A 21,658-nucleotide genomic window follows, 5' to 3' on the forward strand; every position below is an offset into this window, starting at 1 on the left:
GTTCTCTGAGGAAGGCTGAATTTTGGCAAACTAGGGCAGGCGGCTTGCCTTCTTGCGGCAGGGTGCCGGGCTCCGCAAGGCAACGTGCCGCCGTCTGAGGACATGGCTCAGTTTGTACAGACCCTGGCACTGTGCTGCCTGTACAGCTTGGTACTCGGTACAGGGTTTTGAACAGACCAAAAAAAAAAAAAAATCTACCTTTTGGTGGGAAGAAAAAGAAAATACAAACAAAATTAGACATTTCTCTAGGTTGTTAATTTTTTTTTTTTTTTTAATGATGGCTGTTGGAAGTTGCTCAAAGGTTTGGGCTGTCACAGTCCCAGAAGAGATGGCAGCGTACAGATGAGTTCAATGTGCCATGTGGCTGTGGCGTCCATAGTGTGCATTCTACCACATATATAGTACACATAGCAACGTACGGAGTAGCACGTGTGGGGGTGTCTAATTAGTAGCTCCGGTTTCATTTGGTCCTTTTGCACTCCTTCACCCATCATGAGACGTTATCACATTTTTTTTCACTAAAATTCAAAGTTTTGCATCTACTAGCTTCTCACTTATTTTGTAATATGTTTGTAATATTTTTTTTTTAATGTTTAAACACAATAAACAGCTTGGCTATGGAAATCAATTATGAAGGACAAAATACAGTTTGAGACCACATGTTATGCAGTCCTAGTGGGCTTCACTAGAAGTATCTACTTGTCTATCCTGCTTCACCATAGCAATATTTGAGCACTAGTTAGAAATTCAGAATGCTAACAATCTTTCTGCTTCTTCGTTCCTCATCATTGTAAGTAGAAATATTTTTAGCATGTTTGTCATCCTTGGATTTTATTTTTTTTCACAGCTGACATTATAAAGCTGTACTTCTTCTATACTAACTGGACATTCTGTGCATTGCACTTCCATTGCACTGAATAAAATTCAGTTATAGGCAGAGGGCTTACGCTAATCACCTATTCCTTATATTGAGCGTGCAAAGCAGTTCATATGCTTACATGAATGGCACTTCTGTACAGGGCTGGACTTCACCATTACATTCCATTGCAAGAAACTCTTCTTTCACTCTGATTTAACATAATAGAAATATCAGCATCAACAACAAAATGGACTAAGTTTGTGGTTAGGACATAACATCCTAAACCATTCACATCTGTAAGAGGGATAAGCAGAAGCTACTGTTACAGGAAGAGACTTGTGAAAAGTTACTAGCCAAAAGCTCAGATATTTATCTAGCCTTTACCTGATCTTTATGTCTCTCTCTCAAATGTGGCTAGTGATGAACTCATTCTACTGTGTGGCATGCTTCCTTTGGCCCTTGCCAAATATTTGCCTGTGAAGAAGTGAGCAAAACCAAAACAACAAATTTCAAAGGCATACAGTGTTTGTCACATCTACAGGGACTGGATTTAGTTTTATAAACAGGCCTAATTCTTACTGTATCTTGACTATTTCAGCAAAATATAATGACGATCTCACTCCAAACAAACATTTCCATTCTCCTGAAACCCAACATACAAATTCCACAATCTAGTTATACATGCCACATAACAACAATTCATCTTTTCCCAGCATCTTAACAGGGGCAGAGTGCAGTCTACGTCTATACATATTTTTCAGTATATTGGTAACCATTGGTTCATCATTTCTTGCCGACGGGAGCTTAAAACAAGATCATGTGACATTTAAATATTTCTTTCATGAATGGCTCCCAAAACAAAAACATGTATTCCTATGATTGTTTTTTTTTTTTTTAGACCCAATTACTCTGTCTTCAGATTGTCCCAATCTAGGGCTTGATGTTGCCAGGTAACATTATGGTGTCTGGTTTGGTGCTTCTTGAGCTTCTGCTCTGCACTCATTTACCTCTCTGAGTGCTTAGTGGTTCCTCATGCACTGTGCTGAGTGGCAGCGTTGATTAATTATGAATGTACAAAACATCTGACCAGCAGGTATTGGAAAATTGCATCCAGGTAATTCCCTGGGTTTTGTAATAAACTAAGAAGATCTTTTAGAATGGTTCAGCATCAGAATGTCTTCTGCTTATGATACTGAATTGTTCCTGTTCATAGATTTCATGATCTTAATTCATTTATGAGACAGCTATTAAAAAAATGGTTCTGTTCAGAGGTGGTTTAGCTACACTGGAGAATGCTGGGTTTAACAGGGAGCATTGGTGCAGGGAACTGAAGGAAGTTTCCTAGGTCAGTTGAAACCTGTCTTGAAGACTCTGATGTTAGCAGAGTGAGCCTGTGGAGGATGGCACACCAAGACCGACACGTGACTGAGGCAGTAAGAAGGAAAGAGGCTCCACACTGAAAGGCTGCCTGTATTTTTTCTAGTTTTCCTGCTTCTTTCGGTCCCAGGCTGTTGAAAACTTGTAGGTCACTGAAGTAGTTTTGTTTGGTAGACTTTTGAATGCAATTTTTTTTTTTCTTTTTTGTTTTTTGTCCATAGTCCTCATCAGATCAATGAGTTGAAATGTGCAGCGGGCTGTGTCATACCCATTCCTGGACAGGTCTTTTGTAATACACAACATTTTGCTGCACCTCTTTGTTTTTAAACTGGAAGATCGTGTATACCAAGACAAGGATACACAGAGACAAAATGCAAGGGATCACAACTGCGATTGCATTTACAGTGCTAGGCACATCGTTTATTGTCACCATAATATCCACATCGTCGTGGGGGAGGCGTCTGTCTTTGCTTCGTTCAACATCCTTCTGGTTACAGCCCATCCAGTCTTTGAGGATTGACCTGGGGTAGCCTGGCTCCACGCTCAGCCTCTGGTTATCGAACTTCCAATACTCCTTCCCTTTGTAAAAATAGGTATAAACTAGGAGACAAAACAGAGAATATTTCTCATCACACCGTTTCCAACTGGATAAGCTGTGCTTGTGTGAGGATGTGCAGAGAGCCTGGAAGGCTGGAGGTGGCTGCCTGGGCCAACAAAACACATTCATGCAGGGCATCCCAAACCCACTGAAAAGCGAAGGTGGTTTTGGAGGTAGGATTTAAAGGAGAAGCCGTAACCCTGTCTCGTGGGTGCAATGTTGCCCACAGAGCACCATTCCCCTTGGCCAAGACAAGCTGTAAATAAAAAAAACCCCTAACATAAGTTCTGCAGTGAGTTATTTTTTACTAAAGCAACTGTAAATATGTGCTTGTCATCACCAAGCAATTAACATAATCTGCAGAATGACAGTGTGTGCCTGGATGAGATAGTGTTTGGAGGAATACTTAAGGTTTCTGTTCACCCAACCTGAGGGGGCAGATGCTGAATGAGTCCTTTTGGCCACAGAATCCAGAAGATTTGGCCTTTGTTAAGGAGCTAATAAAAGGCTGATGGTTTACGCTATGTGTTGGCTGAAGTACCCCTCATCTCCCCAGATGACGCCTTTTCTTATCACTCTCAAGTGATTAGGAAAAAAAAAAAAAAAAGAAAAAGAAAAAAGGAGAAGAGAACAGTGGTGAAAGCATTGGGTCTCCTGCATCTGTCCTCCAGCTTGGCTGGCTGTCACTGCAGTCCTCCAGCCTGGCCCAGCCCTACAGCCCTCATCTCACGCCACAGCCCCAAATTTAAACACGGCCTCAACAGTACAACCCCGTTCTGTTAGTTCGTTCCCCAACTGGAAGAAGAGGAATAAATCTTCAACTCAGAGAAAGAAATGTGTTGGAAGGAGCCTCTGGAGGTCCAACCTCCTACTCAGAGCACGGCTGACTTCAAAGTACATCAGACAGGTTGGAGCCTGTAATAGAGTGACGGAGCTAGCTACAGGTGAGAAACTAGAAAGAAAATGTTAAGTTACGGCATCCTCACAATCAGGGGGCAGGAAAACTCAGGTAGGGACTGTTGTGGCAAAAAAAAACCCCAGAAGAATTCCCTTTCCCACTCCCCAGAGCTGGCATTACGATAATGTGGGTTAGCAGTTGAGGTACATGGGTTGGGATGAGGGTCAGGAAGGAGCTCAGACTGCCAGTATTTGCAGGTGCCACTGTGACCCTAGGATTTCTGAGCCTTGATTTCTATATCTCAGGAAATATTAGAAACACCCCACATCCAACAACCCAATTCCCAAGGCAGACAAGCTATTACCGATCTAACGGGCGTAATGACTGCAGATACGTACAGCCTTCTTTGCTGATAAAAGCTCCCTGTGGAGCCTGAGGGATTCCTCTCCACACGGTGATGGGCTTTGGGTATCCTGGGTCCGTTGCTCTCTTGTCCTCGTTGAACCTCCAGTACCTGTCGCCTTTGAAGAAATAGGTTTTGCCTACTGGCTCCCAACGCAGAGCCGTGTCGATGCCTTCCCGGGGCAGACAGCTCCCCAGCTCCACCAGACTGTGCGGGTAGCCTGGCTCTGCTGTCACTTCTTTGAAAACCCAGTATTTATCTCCTAGAGATGAATGGGGACACAAACAACAGATTTGCCTAATTAGTAGTTGAATCGATATAAATGTAAAATAGCCACAATGAACCAGAGCACGTTGAGGACATCCTGGCTTAAATGTATTAAGTGAAAAAGCTGCTCCTCGTCTTCCTTTTGAACTTGAAACCTCCTGGTTTCATTTGCTGCTCCTCAGCCTCTGCTTTGGAAGAGATGTTAAACAACCCTTTCCCATTTACCTCCTCTAGGCCAGTCATGATTTTAAAGACTCCTCTCATACGCTGTCTTTGTCATCCCTCATTCAGGCTGGAGATTTCCTTGCAGGAGGTCAGCCTATACTTTTTGATCATTTCTGTTGCCTTTCTCAAGTTTTAATACAGTTCATTGAGCAGAGGGACTGAAGCTGCAGACATACACTCAGGTGCTGTGCTTTCGTATGGGGCCATGCTGACGCTTTCCAGCCACTCTGCCTTGCTTACAACTTGCTCTCACGTTACAGGATCCTCTTCAGACACTGTCACAGTGCAAGGAGCTAATGTGGGCCCCAGCATAAGGTTGGTCATTTTGTCTCTTTAGGAGACAATTGTGCAGAAATGTGATTTGGGAGTGCCCTGTACCTGGCGAGGCCCTAACGCCCTGCTGAAGTATGTTCAAGGAGACAGGCAGGACACTGACACTCCCTGGGAAACAAGAGCTATTTCTTGTTATCACATGGAACCCAGCTTCCACTAATCAATATTAGCTTTATACAGAGATTGTCCTGGCAAGGCCAGCTCACACTAAACTATAAAGATTAGTGGCTGCTTCAAGTGCCTCGCTGGAAAAGGACAAGAATGCAGCGTACCTGTTTTCACCTTTGTCATGCCATAAAAGAAGTGTGATGTGAGGCAGGTGTGGCAGGCTTGTACTGACATGTACGGTACCTTTGAAGAAAACGAATTTTCCATCAGACCGCTCATAGGCTGCATCAATCTTTGCAGGGAGGCCTTTCCAGAACTGCTCAATTTGCATGGGATATCCCTCCTGCACTCGGTTGTTGCGCAGACGCCAGAACCAGCGATCCTGAGAAAACCAGAAGAGTCTTCAGACTGAATATTTTTATCTTGAAGTCAAATCAGGCTGGGTGTCCAGTGTGAAGCATTACTAATCCCTGCCTAGACCCTGTAACCGTTAAAAACAGAAGTCCTGGTTCAGATGACGGCTCAGCCCAACACTGTCTCCAGGGAGGGAAGCACTTTGTGGGGAGGAAGGCAGCCAAAAGGGTGAGAAGTTGATTGCTGGTGCTGTGGAAAAGGGTGGAAAGAAGGAGAGGAAAAAGGAGCAGGAGAAAGCAAGTCCACAGTTACAAGCGTTATGAACTCATTTGTGAGCAACCTGTCTGCATGTCTGAGGTGTCACACTTGTGCTGGTACAACTGGTGCCCAACTGTCAGACCCCAGGAGAGCCATACAGCCTTAACGTTACCTGGTGACTGTGTGAGGCACACAACATCCAAAGGCACAAAGGAGTTGTTAGATATCCCTTCAGATATGAGATCATTAGTTAAAGCTGTAGTGGATGCTCAGGGATGAGTAAGAGCAGGACAGAGACTTCTCCTAGATACTGTCTCAACCTTCAACTCTTTTCAATTCAGGCATTTTCTGCAACGGACGTGGTTTGTCCATTCAATGACCTTCAATATACCCCTCTCCACATTCACATCCATTGGGTAGAGGGAAAGCTACAGGTATTTTGGGACCGGGACCATGGATCTCCATATTCAAGGCACTCTAACGTGGGTTGTTGAGCAAAGCCTCTCCTTCCTCCCAGGCTGTAGTTTATAAGGAAGGTTAACTCAAATTCCCCAAGAGCTTCAGGTAGGCCAAGGGCTCCCTGAAGCCCAGGGTTCAGTGCATGCCATCTCTGGAGGCAACGAGGCTTAACCCCTTGTTAGGTACTGGCATTGCTTTCTGGCTTTGCAGGTGGCTCCTCTCTGAGCTTGATGATGTCTGAAGTCTCTGCCAGTGCATCCAGTTCACGTTTTGGTGCACAGGCTGCCTGGGCATTCTGTGAATCCCGTCAGACACTGTTTCAAATATTACTGAGCCAATCTGCATACATTTCCTTCTAATACTGCTCATTCATCAACCTCAGAGGAACAGAGCTATTTTCACAGACATTTCAAATCTCACTGCCTTATACTTCTATTAATCTTTTCCAGCAATAAAACTAAATAAAGACTCATGGGTAAGCAGGAATTCTTAGTACCTTGAAAACAAACATTTCTCCTCTAAAGAGAGCCACAGTATTAAAGTTGCCATCACAGATGTTCGGTTTCGTGCCAGGAAGAGATGGCCTATCACCCAGAGGAGGACTAGGGGGTCTTGGCTGTCTCTCGTGTTTTCTTTCCGAAGTGGAGTGAATTCTGCGAACAGGAAGAGTCGGTAAAGGCCTGGTTGGCTCCAGGGGCTCAACAGGAGGACCTAGAAGTGAAAAGAAAAATGTTTAGCAAAGTGGACGAGTTTGGATTTTCTGTGCTTCCCTCGTAGGTTTAAAAAGGCAACAGGCTGGATGAATAGCATTGCGAGGAATTTACATACTCCTTATGCAGAGCTCATTCCCTAGAAATGGGGAGCAGAACGAGATGCATCCACAGGTGAAAGATGTCCCAAAACAGATGAGCGATAAGAACTGAAGAAGAGCCAGTATGTTTTTGTAGGTCTTCCCAAGGAGGCTGGAGCTAAAAGGAAGGAGGAGCCACATCAATCACGTTCCCAACTGAAATGAAAGGTAATAACCCTTGAATAGAAATGTTTAGTAGATCATTAAAAAAAACCCCAAAACCAAAAAACAAACAAAAAGCCAAAACCCAAAGCACACCATTGGTGTGAAAACCAATGCTACCATCTAAGGGGAACCACAGGGGGATTTAGAAATTAGAAAGCAATTATTTTATTACACTTTAGTCACCAATCTTTGCTTTCAGAACACCATGGGAGCTCTGATGAACAGCTGTGGTAAGGGACCATGCTCTCGTTAAAATGATGCCCCCCACAAACACAGCTCTCCCCTTCGATCCTTACCCAGCTCAGCTTTGAGATCTGACAAGTCTGCAGGAATGTAAAGAGATATAAAAATATAAGTGACTTAGATTTGGAGCAGAGGTCTGCTTTTAAACTGACTCTGCCATAGAGTGATTTCATTAACAGTGATAAAATCTGGACCAAATCTAATTAAAAGAGTCGTAGATTTCTTGATTCTTCTCAGAGAAGACCGCGAGTTAGTACGGCAATAAGCAGAAGGCTACTGGAAGCAAGAGTTTTTGACAAGTTTTATATCTGATGTAATCAAATGGGATTTGATTATTTATTTGCATGGATGATGGTTTCAATCTCTTTCCGAACAGTGCTGCCGAAGGGCTATGTGGAGACATTGCAGGACAAACCTGCACCAGTGGGCAGAATGGGGCTGACTCTCATGGTTGCTAAATCAGTCTGGTTCAGGGGTTGAGCAGCACTGCTGATGTGCTTCACGCCAGCTGGGATTCTTGACCACTGCCACCAGACAAGGGTCATCCTCCCAGGCTGAAAGAGAGGTACGCTCTTGTGGGTGATTGCTTTGCCCATAGCCAGAGAAGGAATTTATGAGTAAGGATTTAGATGCGGGATTAGAAGAGGACTTTTGCAGATAAATATTTTGAACGATGCTGCCTGAAATGATGGTTAGGTGCCCAAGTCCCCATGTTAACTTAGCTCTTAAATGTTACATTTTCAAAGGGTTCCTATAATGAATGAGTGCTTAACACGTCCTGGAAGGGTGACTGGGTTAGTGAAAATCATCACAGCTTGTGACAAAGAAGTTACCAAAGAAAGCCATCATATTTAACTGTTATTAAAGTTGTGACACTAAGAATCTTGTGTGCAGGTTTCATGGATATTATGTTCAGAAAGTACCACTTAGATAATATAATCCAACTGCCAGCAGTGCCAGGCCAGAAACCTCCACCTGTGAGTCCTGTGATGAGCCCAGTGCTTCTGGTGCAGATACAGCACGTTTTCCAGATTTCAAGCCATAGAAAATCCTCTATAATGCACAGGAAATTATTCCAATGGTTAAGCCCTGCCACCGCTAAAGTCTATGTCTTGCCTATTGTCTGACTTTGTGCAGCTTTAGAATCAGTATTCTTCTTTTCTCTAGTGTCTCAACATGTAGTCATTTACAGACCTTGATGAGGCTGCTTTTTAAATTCTCCTTAATGAGCTAAATAGACCAGTTCCTTCTGGCTGTTGCTGCAATGTCAAGATCTTCTGGTTTTAAGATCTCGAGGCTTACTCTTACAGCTCTTTTCTAAAGCTTTTCAAATGGATCATTATATTTCTTCAAGGTGACTGGTTCTCATATGATATTTTGTGTCACATGCAATTTTTATTAGCAACTATTTTTATTGACTTTTATTCCAGAACTTTAACAAAAGACATCAAATATTGCTCACAGAAATGCTTCAGATGAGGATTCTCTGTTGTTAATTATTCTTGGAAAGCTGTCTACATGAAATGGATAAAAAAAATATACTGGTACTATGGATTTCTCATCCCCCTCCATTCTTAGCTGTTCAGTGCCCACTCTCTTAAACAAAATAAAAGTGCTTTTAAATAAAATTCCCAAACTGTGATATTGCTACTGCTTGCTATTGCTACTTCCTATTGCTATTGCTTTTGAAGAGATGCTCCGTTATTTGCAACTTCTATGCTTAGATTCACACTGAAGTTCATGAAATGCATTCTTTCTGGACAAAGCTAAACTTGAAGATGCACTTCTGGAGCACATCTAGGATACTGCAGCTGCAAACAGGCATCACAGGGCACAGCTAGAGCTAATCCACTATAACCACTTCCTTCCCCGAAATGCATACAGAGCAGGCGTCAAGTCCTCAGCACTCTAATTACTTAACACCATCCCTAAATACTGCTATATCTACAGATGGGCTACTACTATTCTTGCTAGCAGCCATACACATGGTTTGCTAATAGAGCCATAGGCAACTTATTGTGGTGTGCAGCACACGGGCTGTGCAAAGGCATCTCTTCCAACAAGCGGCACGCTAGCTGGCACTTCTGGTTCAGGCTGGAAAGCTCATGGAGGTAGGACTGACTAGGTACAGTGGGATATGCTGCAGAGGAAGGGATGGGAATCTTACACAAAGCAAGCCAGGGTTCTGGTTTGTTCCGACGGGACGTGGATGCACAGCGTTCAGCTCTTGCTTTGGAAAATTAAAGGAGCATGAAACCGGTAACCTGTTTTGGCTGCCAAAAATGGCACGAGGTGCCAGTTACAGTACCTGAATAAATTAAGTTTGAAAAGTAGCAATTTACATGCTTGGTGAAGGTAGGAAATGCTGGCATTAAGGAAAAGTAAAAGTCTTGACTGGGAGCTAAGCAAGGAAAGAAGCAGCAGTGACTGCACACTGCAGGTCTCATTAAACAGCAGTGTGATCCTTTTACTTTTGTGCTGCCATCCGCATGGCTCTGAGTGGATGTGGTTTGTAAATAACATATTCAAAAAACTCTAACACGCACCCTACATGAGAGGATTCCCCTGCCAGCACACTGATACAAGGATTAGCTTTCTGAATGAGACTCTAGCATGTTGCTACAGAAGCACAAGAGACGTGTAGGTGTTTGTTCCCTCCCCTTGGCAAGAGCCTAACGCTGCCGTGCACTGTCCAATTCAGTGCATTTCTGTTCCATATGTGGATCAGAAAAGCCTCTTTGGTGGTCAGTTTAATTGAGCCAGTGGAGCAATTTCATCAGACAGCTATTTGGTAGTTTGCAGAAGACCATTACCAGTTCCAGCACAGGATAGATCCCTGTGTTCTGAGAGGCAGGTAGCAGCAAATTCACAACGTGACTGTAAGGAGGACTCCAAGGAGCACTGCTGCCTTTAAACAGGGTGAGATGTGTGACAATCTGCAATGCAGAGGCACACCTGCTGTCAGAGGGAATTGTCTGGGAGGGACCCAAGAAGTCACTCTGTGTTATGTATTCAAACTGCTCACTGGAAAGACACAGAGCGAAAGAGAGCGATTGCCAAGTTGGGGCGGTTCTGCCTCTCAGATACAGCAAATGGATAGAGATACTCAAATCAACAGCAGTTCTGGATTTCCAGAAATAACAAGCCAAAAACTCAGCACTTTGAGAGAAGAGAGCAAGAGTAGAATTTTATAGAGATGACCATGAGCAGTAGCATGAGGACATGACATTAATCTTTCCCCCTTCTCTTTAAAAGGAAAAAAGGGTGAGACAGGCATAATATCCAAAGAAAATTATGTTTAATGTGTCTGATGGGTCAGAAAGACACACAGAATCTGATAATGAGGTACAGAATAGGGACTATAGTATTGTGGTCATGTGCTAGAAATTTAACATCTCATGCATGACTGGAGTTATTAACAATTCGCTCTCTCTTCACAAGTGAGGACCGCTCCTATACCAGGTTACAGCCTGCCCTGCCCCTGCTGCAGGACAGCAGCCATGTTCAACTCTCTCACGTTCAACTTGGCTCTCACAGTCTTCTGCAGAGAAGAGGAAAGCTAAAATAGCACCTGCAGCCCAGGCGACTGGTGTAAAGGGTTTAATTAGCCCCAAGATGCCACTGAAACAGAATGCTGTAAACTTGCAAGGCAGAAGCAGTTGTACACACCGTGGTCAGGATGGTGCAAATCAGCAATGACTCAGGTGAACCACAGATTTGCATTAACTGAAATATTTGGTAGAGCAGTGGAAAGAGATCACAAGTCAGGACCAACAACGGAAGCTGGGTCACTATACGTACTCACTGCTTGCAATGGCCAAACTAGCACTGGCATATTGATCTGAAGGAGGTACTGACAACGCTTCCCACATGTTTTGCAGGTGGTACTGCAACTTGCTTGGATGCAGACTTTGTCATTTCACTTAAAATATTCCTTTTACTGTCTTTCCCTGCCAGCCATCGATTTTTCCTTGTTATCTTTTGCTTCTCTTCTTGTTTTTATGCATTCTGGGCCTTCTAATTTATCCTGATTGAAGTCTTGTCTCCTCTTGCGGTTATACGGATTACATTTTTAATTGCTGCCTTCGCTTTGCTACTGAGTGTGGATGGACTCACAGCTAAAGCTAGAAGGTAATCCTACAGTCACACACATGCAAAGAGCAGAGGGGCACACATACAACGTGAAAATCCTTGGGTCCAAGCGCTAGGCAGGCAGAATTTGGTCTACAGTTAGGGGGATGGAAAGCAGAAGCACAGCCTGTCCACTGCTGAAGAAAGATGCCACTTTGTAAGACCTAAGCCACTTCAGAGCACAACCTGGCCTGAAAGCAGCATGAATAGACCCTATATAGTTTGACAGTCGTTACTATTTCCAGAATATCATCACGGTAACCTGCCTCCAAAACAGATGGCTACAGGCAGGATATGTAACAGGTTTATCAGCAGCAGAGATGACCGTGTGAACAAAGAGTTACTTAGGAGATGTTGGCACCTTGGTATTTATTACAGGAACTGATTACACCCACCACTGATATAACTAACCAGGCAGCACCGCATGCAAATCACAGCCTCTATCACTCGTTTCCAAGCAACTTCAGAGAATCAGTCAGAGCGAATCTCATTGAGAGAAAAATTAAGTGAGAGAGGCTATTGCATGGGTCTGCAATTGGGCCTGAACCCGGTCACCTAATTATTGCGTGTGATCCCAGCACCGGAGCCAAACCCACCCTCAGGGCTGAACCTGCAGCCACTTCCACACGAGAAGCAGGTAAGAAACCTCCTGGAGCTGGAAACTCTACGTTCTGGAGGGAAGCAACTTGCTGAGACTTTACAGACACTGTGTGAGGAAGAAGGCTTTCTTCCTCTCTATCACAACCAAGGCAAAGAATGTCAGAAAGCTTTTGGGTCACAGCAGATCACCTTCAGAGTGTGACTTCCGCCACTGGCACTTAGCCTCCTCCCTTCATGCTTCCTCTGTCGCAGACCATCTGAATACCAAGGTGACCTGTGAAGATAACACAGAGAGAGGAGGCATTTAGGAGCCACTGTGTCGATAGTTGAGGACAAAATATAACGGCACTGTCCTCCTGGCTATTGACAGAGTGTTCCCTCAACTGCACAACACCTGCCTGGAGGCTCAGCATCTTGCATGGCTCAGCACCCATCACAGCCAGCTCTGCGCGAGCCAGGTGGCTCTCCAAGCCTGCCAGTCCAGAGGACGCCCTTTGTTTCAGATCAAGGGAGACAACGATCCACCTGCAAACAAAAGCCTGTCTTTATCTTCTTAATATTCACTCCAAGAATAAAACTATCATCCAGACTACAGGCAGGCATTATGCTTTGAATAACATACAGGGGTTTTTTGGTTGTAAAAAGCTGAGCTGCCTGCGTGCTTCTGCAGGACTGTGAAGGTACATAGGAAAGGGTCCTCAGCTTCAAATTGGAATGTGTGAGCCAAATGAGCCAGGGAGAGTGAGAGAAACCCACCTGGCTGCTCTGCAGGCTCCAGGGCAGTGGAGAGGTCCATGTTCATATGAAATGAGCTAGCTGACAACAAGCTATCTCAGGGACAAGAGATGGTCCATCCACAACAGCCCAGCGCTCAGGAAGGACTCATTTCCCTTGCTCACTTGCTAAACCCGTCCACAGAGTACTTTGCACTTCTGGGGTTAGACTTCAGTGAAGCGAATTAGTTATTTCAGTTAGTTTGGGTATCCTTGCCACAGTGTGCTACAGTCTGCAGAACAAGGCCCAGCACCCACGGTGTACCCCACGGTTGGACAGTTGAAGCCCTCATGATCATCACTGGGGTGGCAGGGTTGCTTGAACCCTTCTCACAAAGACATTCTACTCTGAACGACCAACTGCCACCCAGATGATTAACCTGCATTAACCTGGAAGACAAGCATCCACGGCTGAAATTATTGCTCTAAGCCAAAGGAAATGCTCTCCACACTTCTGTAATGAGGCAATTCACCTTGCGGTTGAGGTGAGGTTCTCTGCTTTGGGTGTGAGAAAACTGGGTCCAAAATTCCCAGGCTTAGGCAGGCAAATGATGAGAGTTCGGGGCTCTGCAAGATGCTCCAGCTGTGGTTTTTGCAGCCCAGTTCCTCTCTAGAAAAACTCTAAGAAGCCTGACATCTGCTCCACTGCAAACCAGAATATTTTTTTATATTCAGAAAAATCTGTAGGATGAGAGAAGTATTTCACGTCCAGCCATAACATAAAGCAGTGTTTCTCCACCAGCTGAGAAACCTCCCAGGAGAGGTGGGCTGCCCCTCAACTCCCCCTTCATCATGAAGCAGCTGATCAGCGTGATCAGCTCCCTCCGCTCACACCCAGTGTGTACAGCTCCAGGACTGATGTGGGCATGGGTGAATCCCTGTGTCATGTCCCTCCACGTGTCAGGTGGACCCCAAGGGCAGCACCGGGAACCAGGCAGTTATTCCCTGCCTGTTTTTTGGAGGAATGGGAATGAAGATCTGGCATGTGAGACTCATGGGATGCAGCATGTACACTGACTGGGAGCTCTTCCCCTGAGCTGCAGAAAAGATGTGTGAGGTTGGCACATCCTCAGTGAGATCTGAGAGGACCCAGATCCTTGAGGTTGTCTCCAGGCTTAATGATTTGGTCTGTCTTTCAGTGATTAGGAGATCTTTCCTTTGTGACCTTTTAGGCTTTGAAAGGACCTTTAAGATAATGACCTGGTTTACCAGCTCCAGGTTTCTGTGTGGACACGAGTTTTTCCTACACATCATGTCAACCTCTCTGCTCCCCAGGCACAGTGTCAGAAAAATCACTCCTAACCACGAGAGGCTGCTTCACAACCTACTGCAAAAGGGTACTTAGAGCAGGACGTGAAGAACAGGAGAACCAGTGCTGAAGGATGATCAGTTCAGGCTGTGTGACAACGCCATGGCTGAGTGTGTCTCCTCTCTCCATCTGCACGCAGCCCTGACTTCAACACTAGCAAAATTAAAAGAGCAGTCAACAGGATATCCTGGGGACCTACATAATGGTATTATTTCCAGTTTAATTCCTTCCTGGGCATGTCATTTGTAACATGGGCACATAAGTACATGTCTGAAAATGGCACGTAAAGAACAGTCATGATATATCGCTCATTTTGTCAAGGAACATGCTACAAGAAGCATCTATCAGAAGATGGAAATACTGCTGACTTTTCTTACAGGCTACTCTGTCACACACAGTGAGCTCCTGGCCTTTTCATCCTTAACCATAAGTGGAAATAACATTTTAAACGTTGACCTTACACTAACCAGCATGAAGCACAAACAAGAGTTCACATCACCTACTGTCTCTTTAGGTGAGTTTTGAAATAAATCCAGCAGAAAATAACTTAATAATTCAACAAATCATTATATGACAGATTTAGACATATTTCTTTTCTAATGGGTAAGCACAGATATAACATAAAAATACATTTTAAATGCATCAGTCTCAAAAGAAGGAGACAAAATGGACTTAAGCTTTAGTAGAGCCTCTGTTCTTTGTTCTAGCAACTTCAGTGGAATGAAAAATTGGAAGTTTTAATTGAATTTATTGTTTACAAAGGATGCTACAGGCAAGGCAGTGGCTCTGGCTCTATGACTTATTTTGCATAGCAGGTTCTTAAATAATATGTATTGAGCACATGCTGCTGCACTGTAGAGAATGTCAAAACAGCAAGCAAGCAGGAGGTTTTGATTTTTGGACAGGTGCTCTGGTAGATGGGCTTGTGGCTTTCCCATGGCACAACAAGGCAAATTGGCACTGTGGAAATAAAACACATTAGTTGAATGTTCCTGCTAAAGCTACAAGAAGGATATTTCAGCAGTCTCTTCTCAGTTGTAAGCTCAGATGAAAGGATCTGTTCTCCTATCTCCAGTTCCAGGGAGAAACATAACCTGCATTTTCCATCTTTCTTTTGTAAACCATCAGAGTAAAACCTAGTTTTAAACTACACTTTAGTTTTTGGACCATAACTCTGTGTTAAGGGCTGAAATCTCTATCTGGGGAATCAAAGCTACTGCAGAAGCTGCTCCTTCTTCTCTCCACAGGACTAGTTATCTCTACAACCACCACCACCATCCCCAACCCACTCCAGTTCAAAGGCCTCAGAGAAGAGCCTTGCGTGATTCCACAATAGTCAACAAACTAATTCCTAATTACTACCTGCACCAGGTAATAGTTCATTCATACTGTTTTTTTCAAGCTGAGTTAAAATTTTAAGCATACTATATTGCATACAGAGAATCTTAACATAGTATGTGGCTAAACTTTAACGTCACTACGTAAGTGAAAAATAAGTGGAAGGGTAGTGGTGCCACTGCCAAGGCGCGGGCAGTGCAGTACTGAGCTCTCTGCTCTGCCATAGCTGTGCACAAGATGCTGTGCAGTGCTCTCACAAACTGTCAAGGCCCTGTGGACACCAATAGGTCTCAAAGGCCCTGACCAGCACCACCCCATCCCTCCAGCCCACCCATGGGCCCACGAGCCCCATGTCAGCTCAGCCCTGGGCACTGGGTCCCTGCCTGAGCTGCGCGGGGGCAGCGCTGGTCCCTAGCTCAGCCACAGCTGATAGCGGCTTGAACCACAAATGTGAAGAAGCATGGCTGTCAATTCCTTATCTGCTCCCTTTCCAAAAAGCTATCTGAAAACAGAGAAACCAGTAATTTTTTTTCTTAATTGCACTTTCACTGTCAGTGATAAATTAAGGTGGGGTTTTTTTCTTTTTGATTAGTCAAAGTTCACAGGAACTAAATCAACATTTCAAAATAGAAACAGCATAATAACATGTTAGCAGCTTTCAGAAATGAAAACTTAGGTATATTATTTAATGAAAGTTTAATACTTACTCCCCCAGTACTTTATTTCAAAACCATCCAGAGTCTCTGTTATCCTGAGTATTTGAATATATACTATGTTAAAGTATGCATAATTAAATGATACCATAGGGCAACTGCCATGCAACTTCATCCTAGTAATGAACAATAATGAGAAATCTTCAGCTGCACTAAAGGGAAGAGCCAGTTTCCCCTGGGTGTACTTCAAGCTATCTTCTTTTAAATGTTGGACCTAACTTGGATATCTGCCTTACAGTGAGGATGAACCGCTCTCTACAAATGCCTGTTTTTTCCCATTGCCCAGACAGGAGTCAGAGAAGCTAGCCCAGGAAGAGATTTCTTTTCTTTAGGCATCTACATTTGAATAAATGAATCTCATTCCAATCACAAAAACCAACCAACCAAAAACCCCCAACCCCCAGACTCATACAACTGACATACGTTTTAGACCTCTAAAGTCTTGCTGTACAGCTTTAGAGTCTTATAAGTCTTGGCACAAATTCTCTTAGCAGTAATTTAAAATTCACTGGCAGATCACTGATGCAAATGTTGACTAGTGTCAGGTCTGCCACTGATCCCAGCAGCAATCCCTTTGAAACACCAGCTTTCCCACTGACAACCATCTTCTTACAAGTTTTTTTCCAGGTCTAATTCATATAATTTCTGCTCTACTGGTACTGGGAGCCAATATTTGACTCCAGATGTCTAGCAGCTGCAAATGCTGCATAGCTACATAGCATAGTTGTTCTATGCTGCATTTATTAAGTAACTTTTACTTTCCTCAAAGAATGAAATCAGGGATGTTTCACAACACTGTTTTCTATGGGCTGCCATGGACTGTATCCATTACCACCTTCTAGCTCAGCCTCCCCTTGACTGTGGCTCCGAAAACCTGCATTTCCCTCTGCTCCCAGAGTCTCCTTCAGCCAGTAATTCTCTGAAAGTCCCTGTCCTCACACCCTGGTATCCATGATCCCATCACATGGTATCACATCATCTCCAGACCCTTGGTTTTCTCCCATTTCTCTGCCTCCTTTTCTCTCTCTTTTCTGTGAGCCCATATACCTTTGTGGCACATGTTGTACAACAATGCTCAGCTGAGATTAAAAGAAGTAAGGTGTTCCAACCTTTTTTTCCCTACCTTCTATAGACAAGAAAAAAGATGAGTGCATAAATACTTTTTTACCTTTCCTTGATGTTCCGTGGTCTTCACATTCTTCCCCTCTATTTGCACTGGCTGTTCCTAATGGACAAACCTTGGGTACAGCAATTGCCTGGTTTTCTCTTTCTAGTGCTCCTTCATACTGGGGACATAGTGAGGGATGGAGCAGCAGTGAGATCGCAGAGGTTTGGCTATCCTGACTTGTGCAAAGATATCACCACCAGGACAGTCATCTGATATCTGGTTGTGGATCAAGGGCTGTAAATGGTTCCCCGTTCGGCTATGGCAAGAAATCCAGCCCACCAGCTACAAGCATTTTGGGGGCCACCTGTCTGTGCCTGTAAAATACTCACTAGACTCAAGCTCAGTGTAAACACATGAGTGGATAGTGTTGCTCACCATAGATTTTCTGAATTCCTTGTAGGTCATCCTGGGGCAGTTTGAAGTTGTGTGTTTCCATGTACTGGTAGAAAGGAGCCATAATAGCACTGGGATCATTGGAGTGTTCCAGACCCAGCGCGTGTCCCAGCTCATGGACTGCAACCAGAAAGAGATCGTTCCCTGTGGAAGGAAGGCACAGCCTGGTTAGTACGCAGCCACAGCCTGACGCAATCCCAAGCCCCACTTATAAAGCAAGAAGCAAACGCTTTGCTATCCTATTGCACAGACCAGGTAAAAGAGGCAGCTGCCTAGAGCGAAAGGATACTGACTGCAGAGAGCCTACAGAAAAGGGCCAACAAAATAGACTGCTCTGATACCATTGCCTCCTTATCTGAGTGCTGACAGGAGAGGTGAGAGCACTGCCAGTTTGCTAATCAACAAGGGTACGTGGTGGGAAGGGAGCTACGTCACCTTTCTGGGTCCTCCAGTGCCATGCTCTGATCTGACCTGGACCACCAAATCCTAGGGGAGATCTGTACGGCAACTGGCAGGCAGGAGGAAGGACAGAGAAGACTGGGGCTAACACCCACCGTAGCACACGTAGTACCTGGGACAGCCCCATGTCTTCTAGCACAGGCTCCTCAACATGCTTTTACTTTGCTGGACTCCTGGCACTGCCATTTCTGCGGGAGGAGGTGAGCACAGGTAGCACCACCCTGCAGGAGGCAGAGCCACATAGGAAAAGGTTGGGTTGGATCCCAGTGGCAGGAGGGACAAGGAGGAAGGAGGAAAGAAGGGACATGCTGCTGACAGGAAGAGAAAGGGCTGAGGAGCCCTGTCTGGTCCAGAAGCTGGTAGGAGTGCGAAATAGGGGTACCTTCAACTCTTTGTAACAGGCATACATTCCTCTTCAGTCCCATGGATCTGGGATCCTCATCTCCTTGATCTAGTGTGGTCCCTGGATGTCCTACTCCATAAGAGCACCTTGACATGGGAGGTGACTCAGGCAATGCTGTGTGAGGGATGAAGACACAGCCAACAAGGACAGATCTAAGATCTATTGCATGCCAATAAAACGCCTGAGCCCTCAATTCTGCCTGAATCGGGCTTCTCTGCTTTTTTTGGCAAGGCACAAACCAAGAGCAGTTGCAATCAGACATGGGAGGAAACAGTTGGCAGTGGCAGCTTGGTGGCTGCTTTGCAGCATCTCCAAACAGCATCTCTCTGTGCCCCACATCTCCAAACTGCACCTCTCTTAGAGGTAACAAAAATTCAGTTTTGTGTACATGGCTGAGCTATCCTTGGGACAGGAGTTGCAACAGTGATTCATGTAGAACTAGCTCCACTTTTTAAGTACTTATTGGTTCACTGTTGCCCATAAAAACGTGACAACACACATTTAGGGCTCTGCAAGTCTTCACAGCAGGGTACTTTGCCAGCATCTCAAGATACCTAAAGTCAGTAACAGTGCTCAAGTGGTCATACATACCACACCAAAATGGTTAAATTGTCTAAACATTTGAGTTGGAAAGCGTAAGCATCTGAATATGCAAGATGTTAAAATACACAAAGGCATTTCAAATACATTTGTTCAAATACAAATGTCCAAAAATATATGTGGGCTAAAATTTAGCCATATATGTATTTAAAATTTCAGAATTTCTGTATTCAGGAAATCTAAATGGGGACTTAATAATTTTTTGTCATCTGTTGCTGAAAAATCTGATGTGTGCAGAACAAGTCAATAAAATGTCCAACAGCATAGTATAAAATGCATTAAGTCGTTTCATGGTAAAGTTTGGAGGAGTGATCACTCTTCATGGATTTTCAAAAAGACTTAATCTTAGAAGATGCACCCAGTTTTCAGAAGGGATTCAAAGACTCAAAGTCCTGTTGAAAATTAAATGGATTTACTCTCCTATATCACTTAAATACTCATGAAAGCGTAACTTTCATTGCTACCACAACTACTCACACATGGGAGTCCATGATAAAAGTCACTCAGTACAGAGCTGACTTTCATGACACAAGACTCACGTCACAGTGTCTCATGCCATGAAAGCCAGCTCTGTACTGAGTGACTTTTACCATGGGCTCATGGGCTGTGCCCGTGCTTAGTCCTTGGAGACTTTTTACCTCACCAAGTTGGTGGCATTTTCCTCCTTGCTGACGTATCCAAAGAGTCTTTGTACTGACAGCATATCTAGAACTCGTCTCTTTGTAAGTCTGCATATAAATCTATGGCAGTTACTTGCCTCTATGTGCTAAACCTTTATCAGGAGAAAACAGAATCACATAGACGCACGGAATGGTTGAGGTTGGAAGGCACCTCTGGAGATTGTCTAGTCCAACCCCGCAACTCAAGCAAGGTCAAGTAAAGCAGGCTGTCCAGGACTGAGTCCAGTCAGGTTTTGAATTTCACGTTTCTTTTATGTGGAAGCCTCATACATAGTATTCCAAATGTGCTGAGTAGAAAGGAAGGATCATCTCCCTCGACTTGCTGGCAAGGTCACTTGCAGCCCTGGGTGCTGTTGATCTTCTGTGCTGCAGGGGCACACTGCTGACTCATGTTCAACTTGATGTTAACCAGGACCCCCAGGTCCTTCTCTGCAAAGCTGCTTTCCAGTCTGTCGGCCACGAACAAAGCCCAGGTTGCGCTTTGCTCAACTTCATGAGGTTCCTGTTAGCCTGTTTCTCCAGCCTCTCAAGGTCTCTCTTAGTGACAGCATCACTATTTAGTATATCAACCATTCCTTCAAATTTTGTATCATCTTTGAACTTGCTGAGGGTCCACTCTGGTGCATCATTGAGGTCATTCATGAAGACATTAAACAGTATTGATGTCAGTATTGACCCCTCTGACACATATCCTGAACTCCACCATCTCATGGTTACTGCAGCCAAGGATGCTACTGATCTTCGCACTACCCACCAGTTCTTCCTTTTTAAGCATCAGGTCCAGCAGATTACCAGAGAGACACCTAGGAAGAATTCTGAGACATCAGCAAGCCCAAAAAGATGAAGGCTCATAGCCAATGAAGTATGTCAACAACCACGGTGGTCAGGCCGACCAGCTCTTCCACTATTGAACAGAAATGCACCTTTTCCTAGTTATTCTTATGAAATATCTATACCTGGAAATATGGACAACTGTGGAAAACAGCTGCTGCTGTCCAGTTTTAAAACACCATTTTGACTGACAGTGGTGTGTGAGGATGCCACAGAGCATGGAAAATTTTGGCTGGGGAGCTCTGCTTCCTTGCATCCAGAGGTAAGAGACTCGCTAAGAAATGAACCTTCCCAGTTCCAGCACAGCCACAGAGGGCAGGTCAACACTGGAGTGGAAAAGGTATACTCCTAAGGGAGGATACATTGCTAGAAGGCCACTCAAACTGCGGCAGCAATATGCTGGAAGGAGGTGGCTGGAGCAGATGAAGTGGAGCTAAAGAGAATTTCTTGGAAATTAAGTGACTTCCACAGAAAGTAGGACAAGAAGCTCCTATTGCTTCTCAACAAATACTCTGCTTCTCAATGCTGTGGTTGCTTCTCATCTCAAAGCCTTTGCTGAAAGGCAATAGAATGGCACTAGCAGACATAGCTCCCTCGCCTTGTCCTCCCTGCCCTTATCTTTCTTTTTGTTCTAGCCTCCTCCCAGACACACCCACAGTGCTTCCTTCCAGCGTGCCCATGTCATCTGCCTTCTCCACCCTGCTATATTCTGTAAGAAGCTCCAAAGTCTGAAAGCAGCTAAGTCATTCTCAGAAGGCAAGCGGACCATTTTGTAAGTGCAGAGTGCTTGAAAACCCAGCTCTGGATTCATCATCCTGACCCTTGAGGGGTCAGTTGATATCAATAACGTTGTTAAGCAAGAA

At 44.5% G+C, this 21,658-nt stretch overlaps 1 protein-coding gene across 2 annotated transcripts in view; it reads right to left on the minus strand.

Moving 5' to 3' along the window:
- Positions 1–415: 415 nt before the first annotated feature.
- MMP24 (matrix metallopeptidase 24) overlaps positions 416–21,658 on the minus strand; it is a 45,465-nt gene continuing 24,222 nt past the window's right edge. Inside the window, exons 4-8 of one of the 2 annotated variants that reach the window (XM_075768299.1) lie at positions 17,805–17,966; positions 6,636–6,850; positions 5,312–5,450; positions 4,131–4,397; positions 416–2,836 (exon numbers count right to left, since the gene is read on the minus strand). In XM_075768299.1, the coding sequence (XP_075624414.1) occupies positions 2,499–2,836; positions 4,131–4,397; positions 5,312–5,450; positions 6,636–6,850; positions 17,805–17,966 (1,121 nt within the window). In that variant the 3' untranslated portion in view covers positions 416–2,498. The remainder of the gene's footprint in view (positions 2,837–4,130; positions 4,398–5,311; positions 5,451–6,635; positions 6,851–17,804; positions 17,967–21,658) is intronic. The other variant, XM_075768298.1, reaches the window with a different exon arrangement.

The sequence above is a fragment of the Balearica regulorum genome, chromosome 16 (genome assembly GCF_011004875.1).
Source record: "Balearica regulorum gibbericeps isolate bBalReg1 chromosome 16, bBalReg1.pri, whole genome shotgun sequence".
NCBI lineage: Eukaryota > Metazoa > Chordata > Aves > Gruiformes > Gruidae > Balearica > Balearica regulorum.